The sequence below is a fragment of the Haemaphysalis longicornis genome, unplaced genomic scaffold (genome assembly GCF_048455015.1).
Source record: "Haemaphysalis longicornis isolate Haplotype H1 unplaced genomic scaffold, Haemaphysalis longicornis Haplotype H1 scaffold_13, whole genome shotgun sequence".
NCBI lineage: Eukaryota > Metazoa > Arthropoda > Arachnida > Ixodida > Ixodidae > Haemaphysalis > Haemaphysalis longicornis.
In genome coordinates, this window is record NW_027526233.1 from 23263988 (window position 1) to 23291282 (window position 27295).

Sequence of the window (27295 nt, forward strand, 5' to 3'; positions counted from 1 at the left end):
CACCCCTGGGCGCATACCCATAACAAGAAACAGCCTCGTTAGCTGGTCGGAGATTGCGCCCGCAATAATAAAGTCACGGCAATATATTGTATCCCTGAGCATCAGTCAGGAGCGTAAAGATGAATACTTAGAACGTTATGCAAAAACATGACGTCCTGACAACATCTGCGCTTGTCTAGGTCGTTAATGCATATTGTATTTAACCGATAGATCCATTCATAATAAACATTTCGCTCGAAATACCGTTTCCAGATAATTGCAAACATGCATTTTTTATCTCATCTGAATAAATCCAAATATGTTTTTAGAAGCTGGTTCCATGCGACGGAACCAAACCATAAACGTAATCTTATCTACGAACAAAAGAGGCGGTTGATGTTATCAAATAATTTGAAACTGCATTGGAGGCACGAAATGTCCCCCAGAAGTTTAAACATGGGTTACGAAGGGGCGAAATTTGCGATTTGAAATTAACGTGACTAAGAATGAGGACACCTAATTACCTGATAATGTTACACGAAAAATTGATTTGCTGCCAAAGTCGAATGGAAACCTAAAGGCACTTGGGACCATACACCACGCAATATATACACAGAAGTCGCTTTGACTAGATTACGAATATGGCACACACACGAAATGCACTCGCACCTGTTCACTGGATCTCCAAGACCTCTGTGCAGGAGTGTGGGGAGGCTCTATTCGTGATCCCCATCCTCATACAATGAAAGGGACTAAAACAACACGACCCTCACCCTTCGCACAACTATACAGACAACACATTACGCTACACCCATCGCACTTTTTAGGGTACGACCTCATAATTACGCACAAGCGTACTTTTAAGTTTCTGAGCGATTTCCAGTTTTTACACCTAAACACTTAGCATGCATGGATACAACCTGGCCCTTTACAACAGTCATCTAGATTGTCTTTTATGTCATTTCACATATACTTTTAGCTAGATGTTTTACGTTTACTATCACTTCTTCCTGATAACAGAACTTTTCATTAGCGCTCTTTGCCCTTAATCGGCCTTGTGATATAAAAATCCCAACCATCATCATCATGAAAACCTAAAGGGTGCCTTCTACCTTGACAGAGTAATTATTGTCGCTTTAGTTGCGTTTAGCGACAACAGTTTTTTGTGCACCACTGCGAGATGCTAAAAAATGCTACAAATATCCCCCTGAAAATTTTCACAGTCGTCTGTGCATTGAATGTTTAAAAAAAACCTGCCTATTATCTACGAATTTAAGCACTTTACAATGATTGCGAATAGAACAACTTGATGATGAGCCCTTTATTAAGATTGCAACGTTGATACATATTTTTGTTGCGCGCCATACCTGCACGGTCTAAGCAGCAAGGCGTTTTAGCAATCTTGCTCGGAAAGAAGAGTATTTGACTGTTACATAACAGTCCTTTTTGCTTTTTTGTTATTTGTTCATGCTAACCCTGTTCCCTAGGCCTCATGACAGCAGCTTGCCGAGATAAGACAATTGAACACCGTGCTGCCCAAGCGAAGCCTTACATTTCCCTGCAGTGGTTCCCAATCACCGCGGCATTGTTGCCAGCAATGGTGGGGACGCTTCCGCCCACCTCGAACACCATAAGAACGCAAACCGTATTTATTACGTTATCAGAGGTGGCGCCACTGGCGTCGGACAGTGCACGTATGGTTCCCCGTCACTCTGTGCATCGAACGCTGTAAGTGCCGTTTTAAAGCTCATGCCACTGTAATTGTTGGTTCAGTGTCTCCTAAGCTCCTAAGGACTCCATTCTGCAAAGTGGACTGTGGCTGTTTCAGCAACAGAAGATCTACGACCGGCAGCACAAAGCGACAACGCCTAGGCCCAACCCAGCGGGGTAGGCCTAGCTACGAGTACGGCAGCCCTACCGCCGTGCCGCTAAGATGGCGGGCGCCCCAGTGGCGGTCCCCATAGATTTCAGCTCGCCACCCGCGATGCACTTCGTCACGCGCAGCGAATCTGAAGAACGGCAAAAGAAACGAAAGATTACCGACAAGGTCTACGAAAAGAAGGCGAACATCAACGAAGAAATGAACGAGCAACGCGGTGAAGATTCAGCAGATGACGGACCCTGGCAGGACGCACACTCCCGCAGCCGTCGGCGATCCCGACAGACCGACCACTAGGTAGATGCGGAACGCACAAAGCTTTAACGGACAACGGTCCTCATCCGCCCGAAAGATCACCGCTCCGCAAGTGACAACCCAAAGGTGACGCTTCATAAGTTGATTCAAGCCACGGCAACGGACGCCAAGGTAGCGGACTACGCAACTTCTAAAACCAACACCCAGTCCAATACTGTTACTGTAACCACGTACAACGACCTTCACGCCGACAACTTGTGCAAGGTAAGCACCCTCCAAGTTACGGACGGGACCACATTTGAAGTCGAAATTTTTCGTCTTTATGGCCATAATGTTTCAAGAGGCGTCATCACAACAGACCCTAATGATATTAACGAGGACCTTCGTAGTGTGCTGAGATGTGAAACTGCTAATGTGCTCGAGGCAAGGCAGATGGGAAAAAGCGGAAGGGCGCTCCTTACATTTGATTCACCTGTACTGCCGAAGCGAATCAAATACTACAGCGAATTATGCAAAGTTACTCCATACGTTGCACGCATGCTGATCTGCTACCGTTGCCATGGAGAAGGCCATATGCAAAAGTACTGCCCCAATGACGAAATATGCAGTCGATGTGGCACCGGTCACACCGACAAAGCATGTGACAGACAAGATAAGCACTGCGTCACGTGTAAGGAGAACGGTCACCTGGCGACAGACGCCACTTGCCCGGAAAAAGACAAGCGCTTGAAAGAAAACAAAGACCGACTACAACGCCGCTCTCGGAGCCGCCCTCGTAGAAGAACCGCCAATTCCAAAATGGCACAGCAGGGCTCCCAAGATCTTGATAGCTATCCCGTACTCTCCGGAACGATGGTGTCTGCGACGCCCAAAGCAGTCAGCTTCGCGAACGACAACGATAGCTACGCCTCCAAGGCATCCATGGGCCCCCTTGCCAACATAGAAGGGGAAATCGCTGCTCTACGAAAAACGATAGAGGAAGCGTGTCGGTGTCTCACACAGCTCCTGTCACAGCAAGTATCTGTACAAACACCTCACCAAACCCGGGACACCGAAGTACGGAGCCCTCAAGATGACCCCCTTCAGCTGGCGCGTGCAAACGAACAACGATCATCGTCAAAACCACGGCGTTCCACACCAAACCGAGCTGCTTCCAAAACAGCAGGTTCGAAATCATGGCACAGCCATGAAAAGTCATCGTCATCGCAGCCTGCAGCCCCTGAAACAAATATAAAAAACAGACACGATGAAGGAATAGTGAATGAACGATTGAAATCTGAGGTGCCGACTGTACAAAGCATGTCAACCGCCGTCCAGAAACATGATCAAGTGCTTAAAGATCTTATCCAGAAGCAAGCACAGGCAACGCAAGAACTTTACAGTTTGGGAAACAAATTTGAAATGATTATGACGCAGCTGGGCACACTGACTTCGGAAGTCAGCCATCTTAAATCGACCCTGGAACGCCGGGAACGGCGACGTTCATACGGTAGCCTTTCTCGCTCACCTCGACGCCGCCAGGATGACCGCAGCCAATAGAGTCCTGCAATGGAACTGCCGTAGCCTCCGAGCTAATGGAGCTGAATAGAGCGAAAGGTTACGGACCATGCATTCACCACCCGTGGCACTTCTACTTCAAGAAACCAGGGGTACAACACCCAGTATAAATGGATACTGCGCTTACTTCCAGCCAAGCATTCTTCATGATGGAAAACTTGAACCCACAGCACAAGCGGCAATTTTTATCAGCAGAAATATTCGGCACTGTCAGCTGGATACTTCACCATACTGCACGGCCTTCGAGGAAGTCGTAGCAGAACGCATTGACTTGAACTCGCCACAAAAGATAATTTGAGTGTCCGTATACCTTCGTCCCGAAACGGGCCGCTCCAACAGGGGTGATTTCGCTTGGATGACACATCTACGCTCCCTTTTTCCCGGTGACGCCATCCTCATTGGAGGGGACTCTAACGCGTCTAACGTTATCTGGGGATATCTTCGAAATACCCCCAGGGGAGCTCAGCTGGAGCGTGAAGCCCAAGCAGCAAACCTTACCTTGGTTAACAACCTTGACATTCCCACTAGGACGGCACTGCACTCTCGTCAAAAGGGTACCACACCGGATCTCACGTGAACATCGCATCTCTGTTCTTTGTGGTCCTGTGAAAATGACCCATGGGGCAGTGACCATTGCCTTATATGGGTCTCGCTAAAACACGGGCTTAAAAGCGTAAACGCAAAGTCCGCTGCACGGATTGGGATCTTTTTCGGCAGCCTCTAGCCGACACCTCTTCCAACTCCAGTGAGATCAGTGCACTCGTGGAGGCTATGCAGCAAGCGATGATTCTTGCAACTCAAGAAATAGACCTTCCCCGAAGAACTTCCCACTCCAGACAAACACATGCTAAACTTATGCGAGACACGAGAACAACGTCATGCGCAATACCTTTTCAATGGCCGCAGGTATAAAGATCTCCTGAAAGTGCGCCAAAAAACTGAACAGATAAGACGGCATGCCAAAATGGTCGCAAGAAACAGCTGGCAAACCCACTGTGCATCGTTCAGCAACAAGACGGGACTACATACCTTGTGGAATACCTTCAAGGCTTTGCAGGGAAAGACAAAGACTAACAATCTAGTTCCTACAATTGCACTCAAGCAAAACAAATCGATCATGGAAATAACGCACGAGGCCGCACAAGCCTTCTTCCCTCAACCCGCTTCGCCCCTTCCTGACTCTGTATATGCTCTGGACATTGATGTAGATTAAAACTAACCCTCTAGAGAGTCAGTTCATGATGACCGAATTAGTCCGTGCTTTGGATCAAGTCCAGGTGAGAAGTTCACCTGGGAAAGACGGTATTACATGGACAACTCTTCGAAACCTCTCCCAGGACAGTAAACAAGCTCTTCTTAAATCAATCAGTCACATATGGGTCACTAGCCACTTGCCACCACACCTGAAGCATGCCGTCGTCACTCCGATTCCTAAACCAGGCAAAGATCCGAGCACAGTAACTAACTTGAGGCCAGTTTCTTTGACCCCCACCATATGCAAACTCATTGAAAGAATGTGTGTCAATCGTTTGAACCACCATCTGGAAGACTCCACCAGCTTCTTTCACCCTGCACAAATAGGGTTCCGCCCAAACATGGGCACCTCGGACAGCCTTTTTCTACTTCGAAGGATTTTGGGCAAACATAGAAGAAAAATACCGCACATTTTGGTCGCCGTAGATTTGAAGAAGGCATTCGATACCGTCACTCATGAAGCCATTCTGAGTGCTCTTGAAGATGCCTACCCAGGGAAAGGAATGGTCAACTTCATCAAAAGCTTCCTATGTGGTCGTACATACGAGGTACATAATGGGAACTCAACCTCACGAGTGTACAGTAATAATGTCGGCGTACCGCAAGGATCGGTAATTTCCCCGATCCTATTCAACGTGGTCATGAGACGAATTGCCACAGCACTTGAGAAGGATTCCACTGTACGTTTTACAATATATGCGGACGATATAACACTGTGGACACAATCAGGCGATTACGAAAGTACTGAACGGGCATGTGAGGAACTCGAGAATGCACTTATCATAGTTGAACAGACAACTGGCCCCACTGGCATGCAAGTCTCACGTGAAAAAACACACTTTCTGACGGTAGGGGGCTACTCAATCGAAAAAGAAAAGGTGGCCCTCACACTGCAGGGTCGTACCTTAACACAACCCTCTGACGGTTGGATACGAATCCTTGGCATACCGATACATACACAAGGTGGAGGCAAAACATGGCTCGACCAATTGACACCAACGTGGAAAAAACTCCTACACTTGATCAAGCGCATCTCTAACAAGTTTGGGGGCGCCACAAACGACGTTGCACGTACACTAGTGCAAGCAGTTCTGATATCGAATGCATGTTACGGAGCCATTCACTACCGCCTTACTCAAGTGCAGATGAGCAAATTGGAAAGTTTGTACCTGCAGGCTCTGAGGGTAATCACCGGGCTACCCCACCATACTAAAAAAGAAGAGCTATACCGGTACAGCCAGCTTCCTCCACTCGATAAAATTGTAACTAACCGGACACAAACGGATCACGACAGGGGCCTACTCACACCCCAAGGTCAACGTCTGTTGGAACTCGACGACCGCTCCTTCAGAGCTACAGCGTTCGAAGCAACTATACCTCCATGGGAAGATGTACTGGTTACCCACTCGAAGCCGTTACCAACAAAGACCCACAAGACTCGCCACACCCATCAGCGAAAGACACAAGGGACTGTCACGTGTAGTGTGCATTCAACAGGAGCTACTATTTATACAGATGGGTCCATGGACGAAACTCGCCTCGTCATAGCACTTGCTGCAACCGACCTAAGCTGAACGAGCACGAAGTGTTTCTCAATTAATGATCTCATTTCCACTACTGAACTCGAACTGCAAGCCATCCTCCTAGGTGCCCAGATGATCCCAGACATTATAGCTGAAAATACAACTCGAGTTATAATCTTCACGGATAGCCTCGAAGCCATCAAAGCGTTACGCACCCCGCCACGACGACACACTACATGTCATTGTATAAACGAACTCTGTGGAACCTTCCAGCGTGACCATAACATCGACATACAAGTGCAGTGGATACCTGGCCACACAGGTAACCCCGGGAATGAGGAGGCCCATAGGCTCGCGAGGGAGACAATTCTTAACCACCCCTCGGAGTCTGCAGCGCCTTCTCTTTCACATAACCCTTCCCCTGAGGAACGCAGGAAGACACTTCGAGAAGAAAGCAAGAAAGACCTCAGAGCAACTATTCTCGAGCTACAGCACCCGATACCCCGCAACATCCCACGAGCTGCACAAGTTCTTCTAACAAAGGTCCGCACGGGTTACGCTCTTACGGAAGACGTCGTAGCTCGCTGGGAACACTACCACCAACACAAGAACGCACAAGTTCCACCAGACCGGCTTCTGTGCTCCCTGTGCCAACAAGATAGACCGACAATCAGCCACTTGCTGTGGTCGTGTAGGGTCCTTGAAGGAATCCGAACACGACACAAGCCCCCTGGCGTCACATCTCTGCAGGATTGGCTCTATCCAAGGAATAACGCCAATGACGTGCTACTTGGACTGTGGGCCTTCGTGAAGAAAGCTTACCTCGTCAACAGAACTTAAGCTTTATCGACCCTGAACCCCTTCCCCTATTTCCCCCAACAGGCCAGAGCGCCATCCCTTCTATAATAAATTCATTCATTCATTCATTCATTACGTTATCACGGACGGACGCAGCTACGACTCTACGCACATATGTCCGGGAGAACATGGTAACCAAATGGACATACCAAGAATCGAGGAACGCTCGTAATAATGCACCGCACCGTAATATTCATCGCCCTCTTGCGTTGCCTACCACGGTCTGAGGCAAACGTTCTTTAAGGTCTCGGGCGGGGAGTACATTCACAAATACTTACTCCTATTTGATCGAAAATGCAGCCAGTGAGACGCATGAAATCTGTGACACACTGGGCACCTTACACCATGTTCTATGTGAGTGTCCGCGGTTTTCATCTTAAGCACGGCAGCTCTCCTGAACTATGCGGAAACTAGGCTGTCGCTGGCCGTTCTCTGGGGTGGAAGTCCTTGGCAATTGCCCTTCTCCGTCATACGAACAAAGGAGTAAAAGTGCTCGTGCGCTTCTTAAAAATGATGAACTTGCCCCGTAGACTATATGACAAAGGGTTAGAACCTATTCAACTACAGTGTCTTATTGCAGTGTCTACAGTGTCTTGCAACTACAGTGTCTTGCAACTACAGTGTCTTGCAACTACAGTGTCTACAGTGTATTGCAACTACAGTGTCTACAGTGTCTTATTGCTTTGATGCTGAGCACGCCTGTCTACGCTCTTCCCTTCCCTTTCGCATACTTTTTCTCTCTTCTTTTTCCCCATTGTTCCTCTTTGCCACGTGTAGGATGGCAAACTAGACCATAGCCTAGTTAGAATCCTACCTTTGTTTTACATTTGTCTCCTTACTTTCTTGTGTTTCCGGCTGACTGCATTGAAATTACAAGTGCAAACTTGTCTAATTTATTGTCCACTAATGGCAACTTTCTTGCTTGTCTTTGCTGGCAGAGCTTTAAACTTGTAATCCCTAGTTCACTAGTTGTTCAGTAAGAGAAACACCCTAAACGAGTAATGAGGAGCCGCAGACGTTGTCGGTCTGCTTGCTGGGAAATCCGGAAACAGAGGATTTCTTCTTTGGGGTATTCACCTAACAGTTCTTGTCGGAGAAGGAGAGTACACAAAGCCAGCACTCCACTTTTGTGCAACATGCGATAGCAATGGAAGAGCTGTTGTTGCACTAGACCAACATCAATAGCGCGAAGCCAAACAATCATTGTTAAACGAGTGGATAGCACGCTGCAGCACTTCAAACGGTACACCTTTGATGCAATTCTTGAAGTTTCTGGTCTCACTTTAACGAGAAAGAAAAGCACAGCTTCAGCTGTGCAGATGATGCTGTGAAATGGATTCAGTTGTCTTGTCTAAAAAGATATGTAGGCTTTTCACGATCTGACTAGTCTACCCAGCACATTCCTCCTGCTCTTGACTGCGTGCACTTCAAAGGGATAGAGGAAAATTGCATTACTGCATGAACAAGCTATTCAAGCAAAGGCAAGCCCGCAAAGCATATGGATTCACAACGGCTTGAACCGCTCTTAGATTTCCCTAATACTCGCAGCAAGGAAAAGCAATACAAAGGCTTCACGATTGTGCTTGGTAGCCCGAGCACAGTATTGTCCAGAAAGAAGGCAGATGTCTCACAGTAAACACCTACAATAAATCGCACCTCGGATGTATTATACACACAATGAACACAGACAACAGTCTTCTGTCGAGAAATGTTTCTGAAATCACTTGTTCCCCATTTAATACATTTCTATTTTTCCAGGTCCGTTTTAAAACCGTACGGCATACTCGAACTAGTTTTTATGTTTTAATCTCATTTCATTAGGTTTTATGATGTCTTAGCTGTTGCCAAGATAAACATCCTTTCGAAATACATTTCTTAACTACACGCTGCAAAGTAATCTAGACTTTCCGCATTAGCGCCTAGTCGGACAAAACACAGCTGTAATCCAATTGCGCCATAACACGCGGCCAGCAACGAAGTTAACAGCTGCGTTCACTGACGTCATCGCAATGATGTAGTACGCTATGACGTACACAATGACGTACAAAAAACAGATGTATTCGCAACGTGGTTTGGTCCTCGACTAATATTTTTTTTTTATGATCAAGTTGACAGGATTTCAAAATCTCCAGGATTTCACTTGATTTCTCCAGGAGCCGTTCATCCCAGTAGTCGTTAATCCTCTAGGAGCCGTTATCCTGCACCGCTTTCTATCAAACCGCGATGGGTTGGTTGAGTTAGTTCATAGTAAGTGGAAATTTCTGTTTGAACGCAAACATCACAACCAAAAAAAAAAGAAACCACGGACACTGTGAATTCGGTACCCGTTTTTTATCGCCGACGTTGCTTTTTACGTCCTCAGTAAGGTTTTCGCTCACTGGGTCCTACTTGATCTAATTACTTGTCGTAAGTGATTTCATGCCTTATAAAATGTACTATTATGCTGTAAAAGGGTAATATCATTAGTTGGGGAGTGTTATTGCAGTGTCACTGGCGGCTCCGCCAGTGTTCACTCTCTCGGGTTTATTTTTCACCTCTTCTTACCAAAGCGTTCAAGTATCGCATTGTGGTGTACGGGTGGACAAAGGAGCTGCACGGAGGTGCCACATAAGGCCACAAGGAACACTTTTCAGTGCATAACATATCGGCTTGGTTTTTGTGTGTTCTGGCTGCGCACATTGTTTTCGCACGTGGTTGTCGCACGCGGAATTTCATCCGTGTAGGTGGCGTCTATCAAGGCTTCTGATTCCGCAAAAAAGTATAATAATGCCTGTAGAAGCAACGGAATGGGTGAATAGCTTTTTTGTTGTCCTTACCTGTTTTTTCTGTCGATTTAAATAAACCCCTCAACTCCGCAGTCTACTCAGGGAATTGTTCATTCTCACAGAGCAAATGACAATCAAGTATGACTCCAATTTATACAAAGGACTGTATATGATTGAGTAGGCAGTTGTACTTCCAATTTTGATATTTCGACAAAAAAGCTCACATTCCCTCGGCTGGTAACACCGCCTACTATCTTCCTCCAGGATAACTAAGTTAATTGTTACGGCGAAACGTTTCGTATCTTTTCTAATTTAGCGTTCACATTTATTTTAAAGAAATTAATTTGTGGGCTGTTCATATTATGCAAGGAAAATGACATGCCGTATAATATCTGTTTCAGCGAAAAAATAATCCAAGAATTTTAAGTGCAGAGAACTTCAGAAACCCGCTTTGTCGTCGTAGTTTGTTCGCTGTCACGATGTCGAGCCATCGCTGCAATCAGGTGAAGTAGCGACATAACTGGCACAAAAGAGATAAAAAAAATCCACAGGCGTGACGGCGCACCACCGTAGCTTCGAAAAACAAGCGCTTATGTACTCATACCGTTCGAAACCCCTGAAATGCTGTCACTTGTCATATGTCTCCCCATTATTCAGAGCAAAGAAAAGTGCAGGTACATTTCACGCAAAATCGGTGTAATTAATCTGCAGCCACCGCATTATTTAGTCAGGAATGCTCAATGGGGTGGTTTTACGATAGTAAGCGCAAAAAAGATGGCGCGGATGATGCGTTCAAAATTGCGAAGCAAGACACCCTCTCGTCTGAGATTATTGCAAGCCCATCTGAAACTCGGCAGGGGCGATAAACCTAGGGCGGGGCGAAGCATGCAGTATTTAAGTGTATTCTTGGCACCTTGGCCTTTCTGACAACGGAGCTGAAACTATTCAGCGCAGAGGTATAGAGCTTTGGTGTAAAAGTTTCGTGTTTTTGAAGCACGAAGCATTGAATCGCGATTACGAAACCAGTGATCCGGTGTTTTTTAGTACGCATTACGAAGCGTTCTATCGCGATGCATAAACGAGTGCCCCGGTGTGTTATACTCGGTTACAACTTAAGAACGGCACCGGAAGTTGAGCTTGCGCCTAATCACAGCAACTGGCTGTTCCTCCGTTCGGCGCAAAGAGTGCTTTACTGCGAATGTTTTTTGGGAGCACAAAATAAAAGAACACCCAAAAACGAAACAAGTAAACATAATGTTTCTTGGGATTTTAAAATTTCAGTATGAAATACATTACCACAGCTAACGTTTATCAAAACGTAAAAATATCATAAAAATTGCCATTCCAAGTCAAAACCCGGTGCAAAAATGACACAACAGAACATTATGCAGAAAAAATAACAAAGTTCAGGTTACTTTTTATGGCTTACGTGTTGTAGTTTACACACGTACGCAGTATTCACTAGCTTTGAAATTACGAATTGTTAGCGTATAGTGGGCTTTTTGCTCCGCGCATTGTATTTTTGTCCACACATTTACCACCATATCATTCTCCAACATGGACGTGTCGTACGAGGTCGATTTTTTGGCGGAGCATGACTACGCACTGCCACCTGCAGTCGCATTTGTTACTGTTTCTTCGACTCCAGATTCTTCGTCGTGTTTGCGGTCTGGGGCGAGTCCACCTCCTCCTAAGAGCCCATGAACGCCGAAGCATCTGTAACTTAAGAACTGCAGCGGCATTGTTCTTTGTCGCCACGTTCAGCAGACAGTTTTAAATGTCTACATGAAGCTCCGAGAGGAGCACCAGCACGTCGCGTGAAAGAAACTTGCCGCAAGACAAGTGAGTACACCGGTGTCAGTTTCCGGAAATTTGGGACATCAAATCCAAAGCGAAGGCAACGGGCGGGGAAGCTGACAACACCATCGCGGGAAAGGCCCGGAAGCGAGTACCGGAGACGCCGCACTGCGATGTATGACGGCTTCACTTCGTGCGCGCTGAGAAACACTGTGCACGATCTCTTCCGGCGCAAAGAGCCTCCTACTGCACAGAAGATTGCGGAAGAATTTCGGAGGAGTGAGCATCTTCCCAGCCTTCAAACGTGGACCATTCGCCGCCCCCTGAGTGACATCGTCTTCGTCTTCGAGAAACGCGAATGAACCTCGATGATCATAGGGCGTCAGGACTTGCTGATTTGGCGGCAGAGGTGCCTTCGTCAGATCGCTGAGTACAGGCACAAGCACCGCAAGGTGTTCTACACAGGCGAAACTTGGGTAAACGCTGGCCATACCGTGACGAATGCTTGGAGGGACGTTACAGTGAAAACGTCTGAGGACGCTTTCCTGCGTGGTTTGACGACTGGGCTTGAACAGCCATCCGGAAAAGGAGCGCGGCTGATAGTCACCCACATCGGCAACGAGGACGGCTTTGTTGACGGCTGTCTATCCGTCTTCAAAGGAACGAAGTCAGGAGAATATCACGAGGAAATGGACGGCGAGCATTTCGAGGCTTGGTTTGACTCTGTTCTGACTAAGCTGCCCCAGGGTAGTTTCGTCGTCATGGACAACGCCTCCTATGACTCCAGCGCCTGGAGACTGTCCCGACCATGTCCTCAAGCAAGCCTGATATACTAGCCTGGCTGACATCAAAAGGTATCCCGTGTGATACAACGATGACAAAGAAGCAGCTTCTTGAACTGGTGGCGCCAGTGAAACACCAGTTTGTGAAGTTCAGAGTTGATGTCGCGGCAGCAAAGTCTGGGTGCGTCGTTCGGCGGTTTCCACCATGCAACTGCGAGTTTAACCCCATCAAGCTGAGCTGGGCACAGATGAAAGGTAAAGTTGCTAGGCTGAACACTGACTTCAAGATTGACAGCGTGCGGTGCTCCTCATTACAGCAGCTGAGCATGTTTCTCCAAGCAAGTGGGCCAAGGCTGTTGAGCACGTCATTGGCCGTGAGGACAAGTGCGGAGGGGCGCGTAGCTTCAGCGACCATGTGGAGCCAATCTTCATCACCCTTGGGGAGGAAGACGAAGACAACTGTGGGAGTGCAGATGACGACCTCTCCGGCATCGAGCAAATGGAGTGAGGCTTACCATGCTGCAGTTTTCAGCTCTGAAGCTCCAAACGGCTCTTTTACGAGCCCACCAAATGTTGAATAGCGGTCTGGCCTACAGCGAGCTTGCCACCTCTGTATTATCCCGCTATATTTGCTTTATGCAGCAGAATTCAACTTTTTTTCTTTAACAAAAACAAGGTAGTTCACATGGCTGGTCAACAATGTAGGGCTGAGGAACATGAAACATTAAACTAAGGGGGATCGTGACACAATCTTGCATTATTGAAGAGACAATGTTGTATTATTGAGGCGACGCTCTGAAACTTTATGCTCGGCTGCCTCCCGCCTGGCTATCTTTGTGGCCTCACGCTCAATTCTTGCCTTAAAATATTTTCATGCGGCCATGTCAGCAGTGTTGGTTTCAAGGTTTTATTGGTCTTGTTTACCTTTTCAACGAGTTGAGGTTTGTGAACAGCGTCAGGATTCGTTATCCGGCGATTGCTGGTCTTTCTTTCCACACGATCCAAGCTGATTAATATGGAGAAAGACACTAGTCCATAGTCAGAAAAGACGTGCGACGCCGTATCTAACCACCCACTGCAAGAAATCCCTAGTAACGCAGAAGCGGTCCAGGTGAGCTTGAGACGTGCCATTCCGCCATGCGTTGCGGGGCAGCACCCCACTGACGTCCCGGGTCCACATGGATCCTATCACTGTCTCACAAAACGAGCATTAACGTACACGTTGAGAGTGTCTGGCTCTTCTCTCCTTTGTCATTGGCACTTTACGCAGTTATTATCTCCTCACAAGCAAGAAATACATTTTCCAGTACATTACGTGGTACTGTTTGTGGGGAAGCGACCAGGTCAGTACGAGTTTTCGCCTTCTCGGGGGATGCACGCAAAGGAAACAGAAAAACTTCCCGCTAATTTTTGCATCGACCAGGGAGAAACCACCATCTGCCCAAGCTTGCAGTCAACAATGTTAAGGAAGTCTCTTTTTCTTGTAAGAATGGCTGTTCTGCCCGCACGACTACATTTAGCAGGGTAACTTACTGCCCAACCAACAAATTTTTTGACGTTGCTACGATGACTGCCCTGCCTTTGCACATTACACTCTTGTACCCTAGGAACGAATGCCAACATCTTGCAACAATGCATAAGATACTCTGAATATCACCTGGGCAAGGCTGTCTGATTACGTTATCGGACTGCCTGAAACTTTCAGCGACAAGCTTCAACGAGAGGACTGTGCCTCGCGGCAGTACAGAAAGTTTTTTAAATGGCTGCTACCATAACTAGCTGCTGTACAAAATGTGCTCATGTCGTTTTGTTCTCTGTACGTCTAATTTGTGGCATTTTGCGTGATGAGTAGGAACCTTCTGCGCATAAGCTTAAAATCGTAATGTAGAATTATGTGACTTTCAACCATATTTCTTGTTGTTTGGTGATTTTATTTCATTTGAAACACTTGGCAATGCAGAGTTGCTGAGGTGCTGAGGCAAAAAACGACTTGTATAACAATCTCACTAAGCCCCTTTTCACGGGCAGGATTTGGAAGTAACGTATAAGTGAAATTACTGCAGTGTTCTAAGTGGCATCATATGCTACTTATGTGCTTGAATGAACTTCTCATGGCAGTCCATTTGTTTGTTTTCTTTTCACTGAGGATGTGTACTTGTTCCTCAACACTACAGGTGTGCTTCTATGGGATTTCGAGTCAAAGCTTGCAGTGTGATTCAATGTATGTAATATGTAATTCAAAAATTACAATTGACGATGCAGTTGCATGTTTGCAACACATCCCTCTCTTGGTGTCGTGTTGAATGATATCAAAAAAGCAGCTGTTGCGAGTTTTGTGCATGTAGAGTAAACTGCTTATAACGAATGCATGTATAATAATCTCAGGCTGATTGTGAGACACGATCAAATGTGACTCATATTACGGGCATGGGGATGTCATTGAATGCAACTTTGTTTTCATTAAACGCGAGTTTGTTTTAACGTGATAAAGAAGGCTGAGTGTCAAATTTGTCGAAAGTGCCTGACGTTTATAAATAACCAGCTGATCAGAAGTGTAAGCAGCTGTAAAGTATAAGCAGTTTAAAGCATACTTCATAGAGAAATGGGAGATATCGAGGTTCTTAGCAGTGCGTTATTGTGATAATGTGGAGGAAACATTGAACAAAACTGTGTACGGGCACTGTGAATGTCTTTATACACCTGTGGTAGTGCCCCAGTGGTACATTAAGATGGAAGACCTTCAGGGAATCACCTGTGGCACTCTGCATTCTGTTGTTCAGTGAAGCTTCATGTCAAAACCACACAACACGTTTTAGCCCAATTTGGTTGGGGTGGGGGATGGGGAGGCGCCTGCTAATGTTTCTGGGTTCTAATAACCTTTCCGTATTTGTAAATTGGTACCTCTAGCTCGCATCTATACCTCAAGCTCGTATACATGAGTATATCTGCCAGTGAGACTGTCTGCATCATGCCCTTGTTTGAGCACCTGAATTTGGATAGAAGACACTACAACTTTCCTTTTATAAACATTTAGCGCAAAAGGGAATAAAAGCACAAGCTGTTTATAGGGCGGTTCTATAGCCAAATTATTAGTGTGAATAATTCACTCCAACCTATAATTAAGAGAAAAACAAACCGTTTTGCTATTTGGACTGCGATTTGTTTGAGCTTGCCCCAGCAGGTGGAAATTCAAGCAATGGGCATAAAAAGGTGAGCTGTAACTATGACGCCAAAAATTTTTCCCTCTACAGGCATTTTCCCCACTATTGTACAATGACACTCCAAATGCCGTGTGTTAGGGCGTATAACAATCTGGAAGTAGTGAAATAGCCTGTTATAACCTATATTGGCGTTGTCAAAATCGTAATTGCCATGGCAGCTGCGAAAGAGCATTTTTCAGGAATGGAGAATTTACCATCCATTTCGAGACTCGATCAGAATCGCATTGCGTTGAGACTTGAGCATAACTAAGCATAAAATCGCTTTTTCCCAAAAATGTGCAGCACCGTGAAGCACGGTTTTTACGCGCAGACACTTCATGGCCTCTTCCTATAAACTGCAATCTTTCTTGTCAAAACTGCGTAAAAAAACGCATAACAGTGCGATATTGAGGGTAGTCGTAGATATGACGGCAGTTTTTAGGCAATGCACATGTAAGGAGCAATAACCAGGAATTGAATATGATTAACTAACGCGTAGTAACGAAGCAGAAGCGAAGTTATTTTTCACTCGTGATCTGAATTGAGCAATTCTGTTATTTTTTTCTTTTTACAAACAGCGCGCAACCTATGTGCCCCTCCGATTGGCGTGGCTTTTGTGCACACATTACTTAACACAAGAGTGCTTGATGTCATTGTTATCAACCATCAGCATAATCTAAAAAACTAAAATTGTTCTCCGCATCGTCGTCGAACGCGCATAATATTGCGTACCTCGTGAAATTAGCGCTTCAGCACATCGAGTACTTCACGTACGTATAACTGCATCGATCTTTGTAACATGGTGAGTGTTGTATAAATTAACGATGCACTCGCTCTTTTACGCCCTGTATTAAAACTTAAATATTGATTCCTATGTCATATTTATGAAATCTCGCGCCGTGCACGAACTGGTGGGATTAGGTGTGGACAATCGATCAGTTCTGAAATGGTAGACGCAAGATAAACAATCGATAGCAATCACCGCCAGCGCAAGCAAACAATAACCACACCGAACTCGAGTCGTTTCCATGACTTTTCGGACTTATCCTGCCTATACATTACTGCAGTGACGACAAACTCGACGAGAAGAGCAGATGATGTCACGCATTTACCGCCATCCTCTTTCAAAACGCGCACGCACTGACGTCACGGGTCCGGCGCTTCGGCGGAGTGATGCACTACATGAGGTGGGGCCTTTCTTAAGTTGTAACCGAGTATAGTACCGTGATTACATGAGACGGCGGGTACGACGGGGACATGAGATGCCGACAGCCGGAGCCTTAAAGGGGCTTTTCCCCTAAAAGAACAGAATTCTCGTTCGTGCTGTTCCAGGAATAGGGCGCGCCAGCTCTTCCACGGAGGGAAATTTGAATTGCGTATGAAAAACCTGTGTTCAGTTCGGCAATAGAGGAGTGAGAGAGAGAGTAAAGGAGCGTGAGCGGTGATAGCAATGAGCGGATAACAGCGCCACATCCTCTAGCAAATCACTGCTCTGCACGGCCGACAGCTTTCGCGTTGAGTGGAACTGCTTTATTTTGGGGGAAACTTGAGGCATGCTTGAAGATTTTGTCCATCCCCTTGGTGAAACTGAATGCAGGCTCGATGATCATGGTGAGGTGAAGTATTAGAGGTGCCAAAGCCGTTTCTCAGAAGCCTCTTATCAGCCGCGCTATTAAGGTTTTGTGGTCAATTTCCTCCGCGGTCAAGTTTGCTCTCTTTAGCCCCAGCATTTTCTACTTCATTATATTTCTTTATTTCAGTGCCTACATCCACCCGAGGGCATTTTATTGGCGGGGGAGGTGAGGCGAACCATTGTAAGGCATAATAACTTGAGCTTATCTCTTTCAATGCTGCGGTAAGACAAATATTTGTAGAGAAGGAATTAAGGGTGTTTAAGGGGGTCTCTACAAACAAGTTCATGGTACAGCCATGGGGGCTTCAAGTTAGGTAATAGCCGCCAATTTGTCAATGGAGTCTGTAGAATGACGAGCTCTTTCATTCTTCTCTCTGGCCCCGAAGAGTTTCCTTCGCTACGTTGACGATTGCTTTTGGATATTTGAGAAAGAAAATTTGGACGCATTTGCGCATTACTTAAACTGCATTGAAGATTCAATTAGTTCACAGTGGAAAAACAAAACATCGGAGAATAGCCCTTCCTTGGCGTTCTAATCAAACGCGATGGTACTAAGCTATCTTTCGCTGTTTTTAGAAAAAGCACGCACACGGGACGTTAATTAAACTTCAAGTGGGTGCACCCTGCAGCGCACAAGAGGTATGTGGTGTCTTCTTTAATGCAACGTTCCCGCGCTATCTGTTCCACGGCTGCCGACTACTCGGCTGATGTCCAACTTGTACGTCGCGACCTGTCTGCAAGCGGCTACCCGGATTCCTTCGTGACTTCGGTGGAAAACAGGTTTGATCGCGCTTCTGCAGCCTCACAAAGATGCTCAAAAAGATGCAGCATTCCGTAAGTTCCGGGAGTAAGTTTGAGTTTGGCTTGAGTCCTGCGCACGTATGACGTACACGTTGCCCACGTTCCTACACAGAAGGTAAAGGACGCTCTTGTGAAAGTGAAAGATAAATAACAGAAAGAACGATTTCCCGGTGTTGTATACGAAGTGCCATGCGCAAACTGTGATAGAATGTACACAGGGGAATCTGGAAATTTTAAAAGACGGTTAAAAGAGCATTGTAATGGCGTAAAGAAAAGAAAAGTGTCCACAAATTCCCTCGCGCCACATGCACAATCGTCGAACCATGAGATAGATTGGGGCAAGCACGAGTAGTCGCCACCGAGAAGGACTTCACCTCTGGGCTGTATCTTGAATTCATAATTATACAGACTAACAAAAACACTCTGAACCGCACTGACGGCAATCTTCGCCAAGCTTACGCAAGGTGTTTAGGTCACGTGTTTCATCCTACTTAAACACGTAGCTCTCTGTCTCTGCTTTTGTGTGAAGAAGGCTCCCGTTCGGGTTGCCGAAACGTCATTGTTTTATTTTCTCTTGTGGTCGGCGTATTCTTTATTATGCACTTCAGTACCATTCCCGAAAGACGGGCGTCCGTCGAAGACTCGATTTCAGTGTGATATTTGATTTCCGCGGCAGTAAACGGCAATATTGTGCAAATAAATACCTGTTTCTATCTTTTACGCCATATTGAAGCGTGCACATGTTGGTGACCACGGGTGCCTTACACAGGGAACACAAATAAGCCGGAATGGGAGTAAATGGCTTGTTGCATAACTCGGTATTAATGCGCAGTTTTCAAAAGTCCTTCGAATAGGAGTTTCGCCTTACCCTCATTATTTCCGCAGTTTTTTTAGTAGCATATGGGAGTTTTGTTTTACTGCCACTACAATGGGAGTTTTCAGGGGTACATTAGGAGTGTATTGTTTCCTCCAACTGGGAGTTTTCAGAGGGCGCTTTGGGAGCAGTGTTGACCTGCATTCGAGGATTTTTTTTGTGCGCTTGATATAAGCTCTGCAGAGGAATTTATTACTGTATTTGGAAGTTCTTAATGCGCGCACCACCCGCATTTTCATTTTTTGTTAAGGATTACGTAATTTATAGTATTTTTCCGCTTCAAACGTTGTATGGCAAAACGTGAAAAGTTTGTTTTATGCACAGTCAATTTATTGCATAAAAAATCATGCATAGGGTATACGTGTAACATGTTAATAACAAAATAAAACACTGAATCAACAAAACACCTACATCGAGAACACAAGGTATCTTGGTAAGAACTTTATCTACTGCAACACTAATTAAAAGAAATGTAAACCGTTTGAAAACAACGAGGTCAGCATGTCGTCGGTGCGCTGTTTGCTTGCACCTGCCTCCCAAAAGCTGACGTTGCCGCGCCTCCTGGCACGTTCCCCAAGAAGCCACCGCAGCACATGTATTAGAGCGATAGCAAAACGCTTTAAATCTGGGGTAACAAATACAGAAGTACATTGGCATCTGACCTAAAAAACAGAAACGGCATTTTAAAGACGCTGAACTTGTCACTCTTGTGTCCAACTTTCCGTAATGTGTGAATGTTTATTTAAAGGTACGCAAAATTGCCCTTCCGTCCGAGACACCTGCGCTCACTAGTTCTTCAAAACGAAGTGCTCTGCTGTTCAAAAGAGAGCGTGACCCTTGTGGCGACCAACTTCTCAAAATGGTTCCTTTCCCTCTTTTCCTTGCGTGCAGTGTTCTGGGAGCGAGCTTCAGGTTTTACCACCCGCACTGCCCCTCTCTCCCCTCTCCCAAAATTAAGGAAAAATTTCGGTCGGTGTGACGCGTGCGTCTGCCCCCAGCTCCCCACCCCCCTTCAAAAAAAAAAACAAGCAGTGGTCCGTCGACTCCACCGTATGCTCCCCCGAAGAGCTCCCATGGGGCCCCGACCCTTTGCAGGAAAGGAATTAATCGCCGGTGGCACGCGGCAGTCAACCTCCTCGTAGCAGGCGCCGCTGGGAATACACGTACTTCTTACGAAAAATGGCCGCCCTGCGACGTTTGACTGGCCAACTTCACCTTCGCTGCCAATAAGCCATATATAGACACAGTCCAACAAAAACACCTGACAGTCGTTCACAGTTCGGACAGTTTTCATTCTGCTCGCGAGTGTGAATGAGTGAGTGTTCTGCTCGAGACCCGCGCAAATACGCATTGCTTTCACACCGTTCGGCCCTCCAATGACGTTCCGGGTATGGCGCCGTCTTTTACGCACAACGCTCACCTCCAGTGGTGGAGAATTGCCCGTGCAGTGACGAGGGAAACACGCTGAGTTTATTTGACACTAGAAGGGGCACAAGTCTCCCAAAATGTTGGGTACAATAAAAACGCAAAAATCTTACCTTCAACCACCTCGCAGAGGCAAAACCGCGTTGTTTTTAACGAGCCACTCTCAGCTATCACTGCGTTTAGGCCTCACGTCGGCTCGCTGGCGTATTCTGTCGGCTCGAAGGTTGGTGACACGGAGGCGACGTTGCAGTGTGTCGCACGTCAGTGCAGGCTGGTTCCACAATGTTCGCAACGAGCTTCGATTGTAGGGAAGCACTTCACATCCATTCGTGCGGCCGCAAGTTCCCATCCATAATAAATTTTCGGGGACGCTTGAGCTCACACGGCACACGACACCAACTGGCAGCCATTTCGTAAGAAGGCGTAGAGGAGGAAGGGGTGAAGAAGGAGGAGAAGGAGATGGTGGAGTCGTGGGAGTTTTTATTACTCCCATTAGGACAAACGCAGTATTCACAGCTATGATACTGCGTTTTGTGAAGAGTTACAATAGTATTAAATCCGCCTATTTACGACGGCTCGTTACGTCTTCTAAACTACTCAGGGCAAGCGGCCTGCTCCCACGTGTGGTAGTATGATTGTGGACAACTGCCAGTTTACACCGGGGGCCACGAGCCGTCGTAAATAGGCGGATTTAACACGATTGTACCTCTTCACAAAACGCAGTATCATAGCTGTGAATACTGCGTTTGTCCTAATCTCCCATTCAGGCTAACTTGTGTTTTTTGTGTAGTGAGCAGATTATAAAAATGCATTCTGCTTTTAGAGCATTCAGGTAATAAAATCTGAGTTTTTCATGCTGAGTATCGTTATAACACGCTGAAATGCTGATTGCATCGCCTGATAAAAAGATACAAATGCTGTTACGGTATGTCAGTTACCAATGTCATAAATTGAAAGGGGCTTTTTACGCCCCAATTTCTCAGAGTTTAGGCAGCGGTAGCGAAGACAAAGATGTAAAAAGCCGTGAAATAATAAAGCGATTGGTATATATTTGAATACCTCTCTGGAACGACTGCTTCCCCTTATAAAAGGTAAATTTGCGCTTGGTTGAAGCCCCATAAAATATGACTTTTTTAAAACTAGAAGCGTGAATTTTGTGTAAGTTAACGGATCGGTTCCTGGCTTAGAAATGAAAACCTCGTTGTGATTTTGTGTGATCTACAAAAACACGGCATGCAATAAAAGAACCTACAGCGGGGAGCGGAGCTGAAGTCAGGACTGGGTCGGGTTGATATTGTTGTTAGAGTTTCCTGCTGAACTCTAGAACGAAATCAAAAGCCCTCTGCATGCACTGACGCCAAAGATGCTTTAATAAATGCAGACCTCACGTATTGCGTTAGCTTGGTGTGCTCAGTCGAACAATTTAGCTCCCACAACCTTCTTCAGAATGCATCAGAGCACTTGGATGGTAATATTGTCTTCTCCTGCAGAATGTTTATAAAACTGTTCTCACCAGGGCCACCAATGATGATGCGATAATAACGACCGAAACAAAAATATCGGAAGTGCAGGAAAATATTTCATCGTATAAAATAACGGGACGGCTTGGGGAATACTTCGTTTATTAGAAAAATGGTAAAACATGCTGTTTAGGGTATAACTAGATTGATCCCCAGCGATCGTACTTTCAATAATTGCAAACATATTTTGCGAGGATATCGTCATTAGTTCGTAAGGTGCCACAGCGCAGTGATTTTGAAACAGGTGTTCGCAGTTTCAACGTCTACATTGTTATGTGGCTCACCTGCTGTTTCAAGGATCTTTACATAGGGTTCAATATTGGCCGTTGCTTTGCTGCTAAAGCGTAGGCTAGAATCGCTTGGGCCATTGTTCCGAAAGGCAGTGCGTCAACAACATATTTTTACATTTGAGCGTTGCTGTTTGGAATGAAAGTGCACAGAGGTATATATTTTATATAATGCCCTGATAACCTACTTCAACCGGCTATGTCCGGTACTTTTTTGGACAATGATGGAGGAATAAATGCCAAATCGCTGATGAGGTGCGGCGCTAGGCGCATAAACCAGGTTTTCAACAGCAGTTGAAGGCACGAAACAATTTATCCAATGCTACAGTAATATGCTACAGTGATCCAATGCGACAGTAATCAACACTTCTGGTCACTGTCGGATGAGCACTTACATATCACGCAACAATAAAGATACCAAAACGGTAAGACAGTGAACAACCGACACTGTGTTGCAATCTCCAATGTGTCAAGTGAACCAGTTTGTCGATATGTTATCCACCTGCATTTAGCAAGGACAGGAAGGGGACATATGCCCCTGAAGCGCTGCAACAAGAAGGGGATTTCCACTCAAACACGGTGCGAGCAAGAAATAATTAGTTGTGGTCAGCCTTCACAAGTTATTGGGATAGCTGTGTTTGGTGGTGATGATACCTGTGTCATACCGGCAGGGCGTATATGTGGGTAAGGAGTCGGTAGAGAAGTCATACTTAGCGAGTGAGCAAGGAAATATAAAAAAAATTTCTGTCATTTTACTAAAGTTTTCGGATCGTATTACTAATCCTGATTTCAGAGTTACGCAGAAATTTTGAAAAAAAAATAACGTTTGGAACTTTCTCATGACGCCTTTCTCGTTTTTAGATGTTATTTGGTACCATTCTACAGCAGTATATTCAAGTTTTGGTGGGATCTTCAAATGGCAACACTTCGGGGAAACTTCTGAAATATGGACGTAAAACACAGTTTTGTGAATGCGAACGAAGAAATACTGTCGATGTGAGAATTCAAAGTAAACCCTGCCCCCCAATATATATTTAAAGATGTTGACTTATTTACTACAGAACACCCTGCTGTGTACTTAAAATCAAACGCAGATTTCTCACGGAATATGCTTAGGGAAAGTTTTCTCTCGTTAAGATTCCTGCGCCGTTATTCGCACCAACACTAGGTTGAGTACGGTTTGTGTTCATTTCTATTTGATCTTACATGTGAGTCCATCGCGTGGCTCATCAAATAGGTGAAAATTATGGTAGGTTTACACGTACCTCCTTGGCGACGTGCGCCGCAATGCAGCTCAGGTGTTGTCATACTAGGAGAGGTGTTTTGCCAATTCCGCAGGATAGGAATCAATACGCCTTTAAACCAGTTGCTTTCCCACTAGTTATTTCAACCGCAAATAGTCTGCACCCTGCCACTTACGCAAGTACAAAATTGTTGCCACGCAAAGCCGCTTACTTTGCCGAACCGTGAATGCTTGGCTGTATTTATGGGTATTCAAAGAAAATGTTAACTTTGTGGCATCAATGTAGCCCTACGAATAACCATCAGCGTTAGCAGCAACATTACTCTGCTCGCCATGTACATTGCAGAGGGTCCACAGGAACACAAATTTGTCTGAAAATGATTTGTGTTTGTCCTACCTCCTGGACCAATGATGCTGCCTGATATCGCCCAAGGCGTCATGGATGTCGCCGACGTAAGGAGATACGTTTATGACGCCGCACCTTTTCTTTCCAGGTTTCCTTATCTATTGCTTCAATTGTTGTTGGGATGCATTACTGAACGTGATTTACAGTAGCGATACTGGCTTGGAAACTCCCCCATTTCCGCTAAATATTTCGTATTCAAATTTCGTGTTTATACTGGGCCCCCCATTTCACACATATTGCCAGAGTAGGTTGTTGGTGTTGGGGATTGAAGATGTTTTTATGGAGGCACGTGGACTTGATGCCTTCACCGTTGCAATAAATGAAGTATGCGGAACGTATTCCGGTGGCCCTTTTTGTGATGCGGAGCATGTGAGGAGGTCCTTATGAATTATTTGGTGACAGTGACTTTTCTCCTGGTGGAGCTGGTTAATTGGAGGAAGAGAGTACAAAAACAAGGTATGGTACGTGGCCCAGGAAACAGACACGAAAAAGACGACAAATAAAGGTTTATTTTCTCGCGAATTACGAGCACATCCGTTGCCTTATTTGTCCCTTCAGGCGCATGTTTGGGAGGCCCGTTAGATAAGGTAGAAAAACATTAAGACGATTCCCCACTGCGATAGTGGACGACCAGTGGAGCTGTAACTTTTGTGGTAAAAAAAAAAACATGTGGGAATTTCATTGCACGAGTCATGGTCACGTAACTGCTACTGTAACAATCCCTTGGCGCTACGGCGAAATACACTGATTAGCATAAACACAACTGCAGACATATGCTTGCATTTTGTTAAACACCTACATGTACTCCACTGGGTGATTGGTTGAACGGGATCGGCCTGACACCACCAGCCGGAAACCTTCTACACAAAACGCCTAAATATTCATTTTCGTGCTGATTATAATTGACATTCCCGCACACGACCATACAGGTAGCGTCATCACAACCTACCCACGGGCCAAGACACATAATATGTGTTCAGACTTTGTGACCATTGATGTCCGATTGAACGCATCGCGTACTTTTTCTCGACTTGGCGTTCTCAAATGGTTCCGTCCCTTTCCGCATGATACAATTCGCTGCCAGATACTCTCTCACCTTACGCTTTGGAATGGCTGCGATCGGGTCTTGATGGGTTTCGACGCTTTGCATACATTCGGCATGATTTTTTACAGAAGTACGAGTAAATTTTTAAATGCTGGATTTTTATGCTTTTCTGTTCGCTCGTTGGGCTCCGTTGTTCTCGTTTGTTACTCCACGTTCGGTATGCAAATTGGCATGGGCACCCTACTTACGCTAATGCCGAACTAGAGAGCGGGCTCTGGAACGCCTGGCTTTCCAAAGACACGTGGGGCTTGAGAACTTTATTTGTCATTTCTGAAACTTACCTATCTACATCGACTATGATAAGTGCAGATACGGTGGCGGCCAGCGTAGCCCTCTCCTGAGTGGGTTTTCGGCTGAACTCCAAAAGCAAGGACAACTCAGCGCTAAACCACCACATCTTCCTGCTGGCCTTCCAGATAAGCAAAGGCTTCATCACTTCCCCAGCACAATATACGTCTGCGAGGCAATTGTACTGTGCAGAACCCTAGGCCATGAGCCCGCCGCGATCACTCGAACCGCAACCGCTGCAATGAAATCGTCACGCCTTCGCATTTTACCAACCCACGTCCCATTGATTGTTAATTGGTGGGTCATTTGTGAAACGCAGAGATTAACCAACATTTGGTGTGGTTTTTATAATATTTTCGGACATTTTCGGATGCGATTCTCTCGCCAATATAATTTGGGTCATCTGTCTTCGTCCGATGCCCTCACACCTCGCTTCCCTGACGAGTCAGCAAAACCTCCATAAAATAGCCTCGCGCCAAATAGGAACTGTAGCAAGTTACGGCTCACATAAAACTTTATTTCGCCATAAAAAACCTTAATTAACTTGTGTTTTAAAAGAGCTTTTTCCAATTATAGTCTTGCAGATGGCTTATGTCGCTTATTGTTTTGCGATGCATACTTGTTAGCTCCACTCATTGTCAGCTTCATGTTTTAACCACAATATATATTTTTTGGCAGCAGAGTTTCACAAGCTTTAAATTTCTTGGAAGGAAATCAATAGCGTTACTTTATATTTATTGTTCTCCTAGCTTCTCCTAAGAAAGCAAAAAATGAGTAATGTTTCGTGACTTTTTGTTCACCGCGAATGGCGCTTTGCTTTTACTTATTGAAGTTGGAAGAACGCTCGACAATACATTTTCAGTTCAGTGCAGTGGGCACAAAAAGGGCTGAAACGAACACAACATTCTTGTGCCATCAACCTTGCGTGTAAATGCTAGGTGCGTACTCTCACGCCACATAGCGCACATCATATGAAAGCGGACGATGCAACACTGTAGGCCAGCGAATGGATTTCGATGTAGTAGGGCGAACATATAGGGACATGTTGTGCCCACATAGGCATGGCGCCGAAGTTTTTTAAACTGGTTATTGTTACTATTGTCATTGTGACTGCGACGAATGTGGTGGTACAGGCATTCAAAAATCCATTTCTTCTTCCTACTCCTGACAAAGGGCCGAAGCTTATGCTTCATCCTGCTACAAAAAGAACAACAGGTACGTGCAGACCATCCAAGCTTCTCTGCAAACTTATCACAACGTCTAAAACTTTGGAACCCGAAAACCCAGTTACCAATGCTCCTGGGAATATACTGGCACTTGTTACATATTTTATAGAAAGGGCGCGTAATTGTTTTTGCTGTGAATAATAGGAAAAAATGCCAGTAAAGAAGTACTTAACATAGCTTGTGACGAAAACACATGTTCGAAACAGATACGATCAACATTTCTCAAGCAGACTGTCGAGGTGCGAGCTGGTTTAAATCTCCACAAAAGGTGCTCACAACAAATGTTTGATGATAAGAAAGAACAGTCAAGACCAGCGCAGTTTCGAATATTCCTGATTGCATTTGTCAGTTCTCTGGAACCCCGACATTTTCCATTTTACCGACACAGAGAAGGCTGAATATGTTCGTGAGAATTGCCCAAAATTCGCAAAACACGCATGTTAACACTGCTTCCTTGTAGCTTGGTATATGTAGAGTGTCCTTACAGGAAACTATTTCTGGACATCTATCGAAATACAAAAATGGTTCAGTTTACACATAGATGGCAATCAACGTAATCTCAGCTTAGCACTTATTCTTGCGCGCTGGCATCAGTGCTCGCATGTTTTCTTGTCGGACCTAGATTTTCTCGTCTGCGG

The 27295-nt window shown here is 45.5% G+C and overlaps 1 protein-coding gene across 1 annotated transcript in view; it reads left to right on the forward strand.

Moving 5' to 3' along the window:
- The window catches only part of LOC144163742 (uncharacterized), a 167986-nt gene extending 154829 nt beyond the window's left edge, over positions 1–13157 (forward strand). The window contains exon 3 of the mRNA XM_077694479.1: positions 12967–13157. Within this exon, the coding sequence (XP_077550605.1) occupies positions 12967–13157 (191 nt within the window). The remainder of the gene's footprint in view (positions 1–12966) is intronic.
- Positions 13158–27295: the final 14138 nt, after the last annotated feature.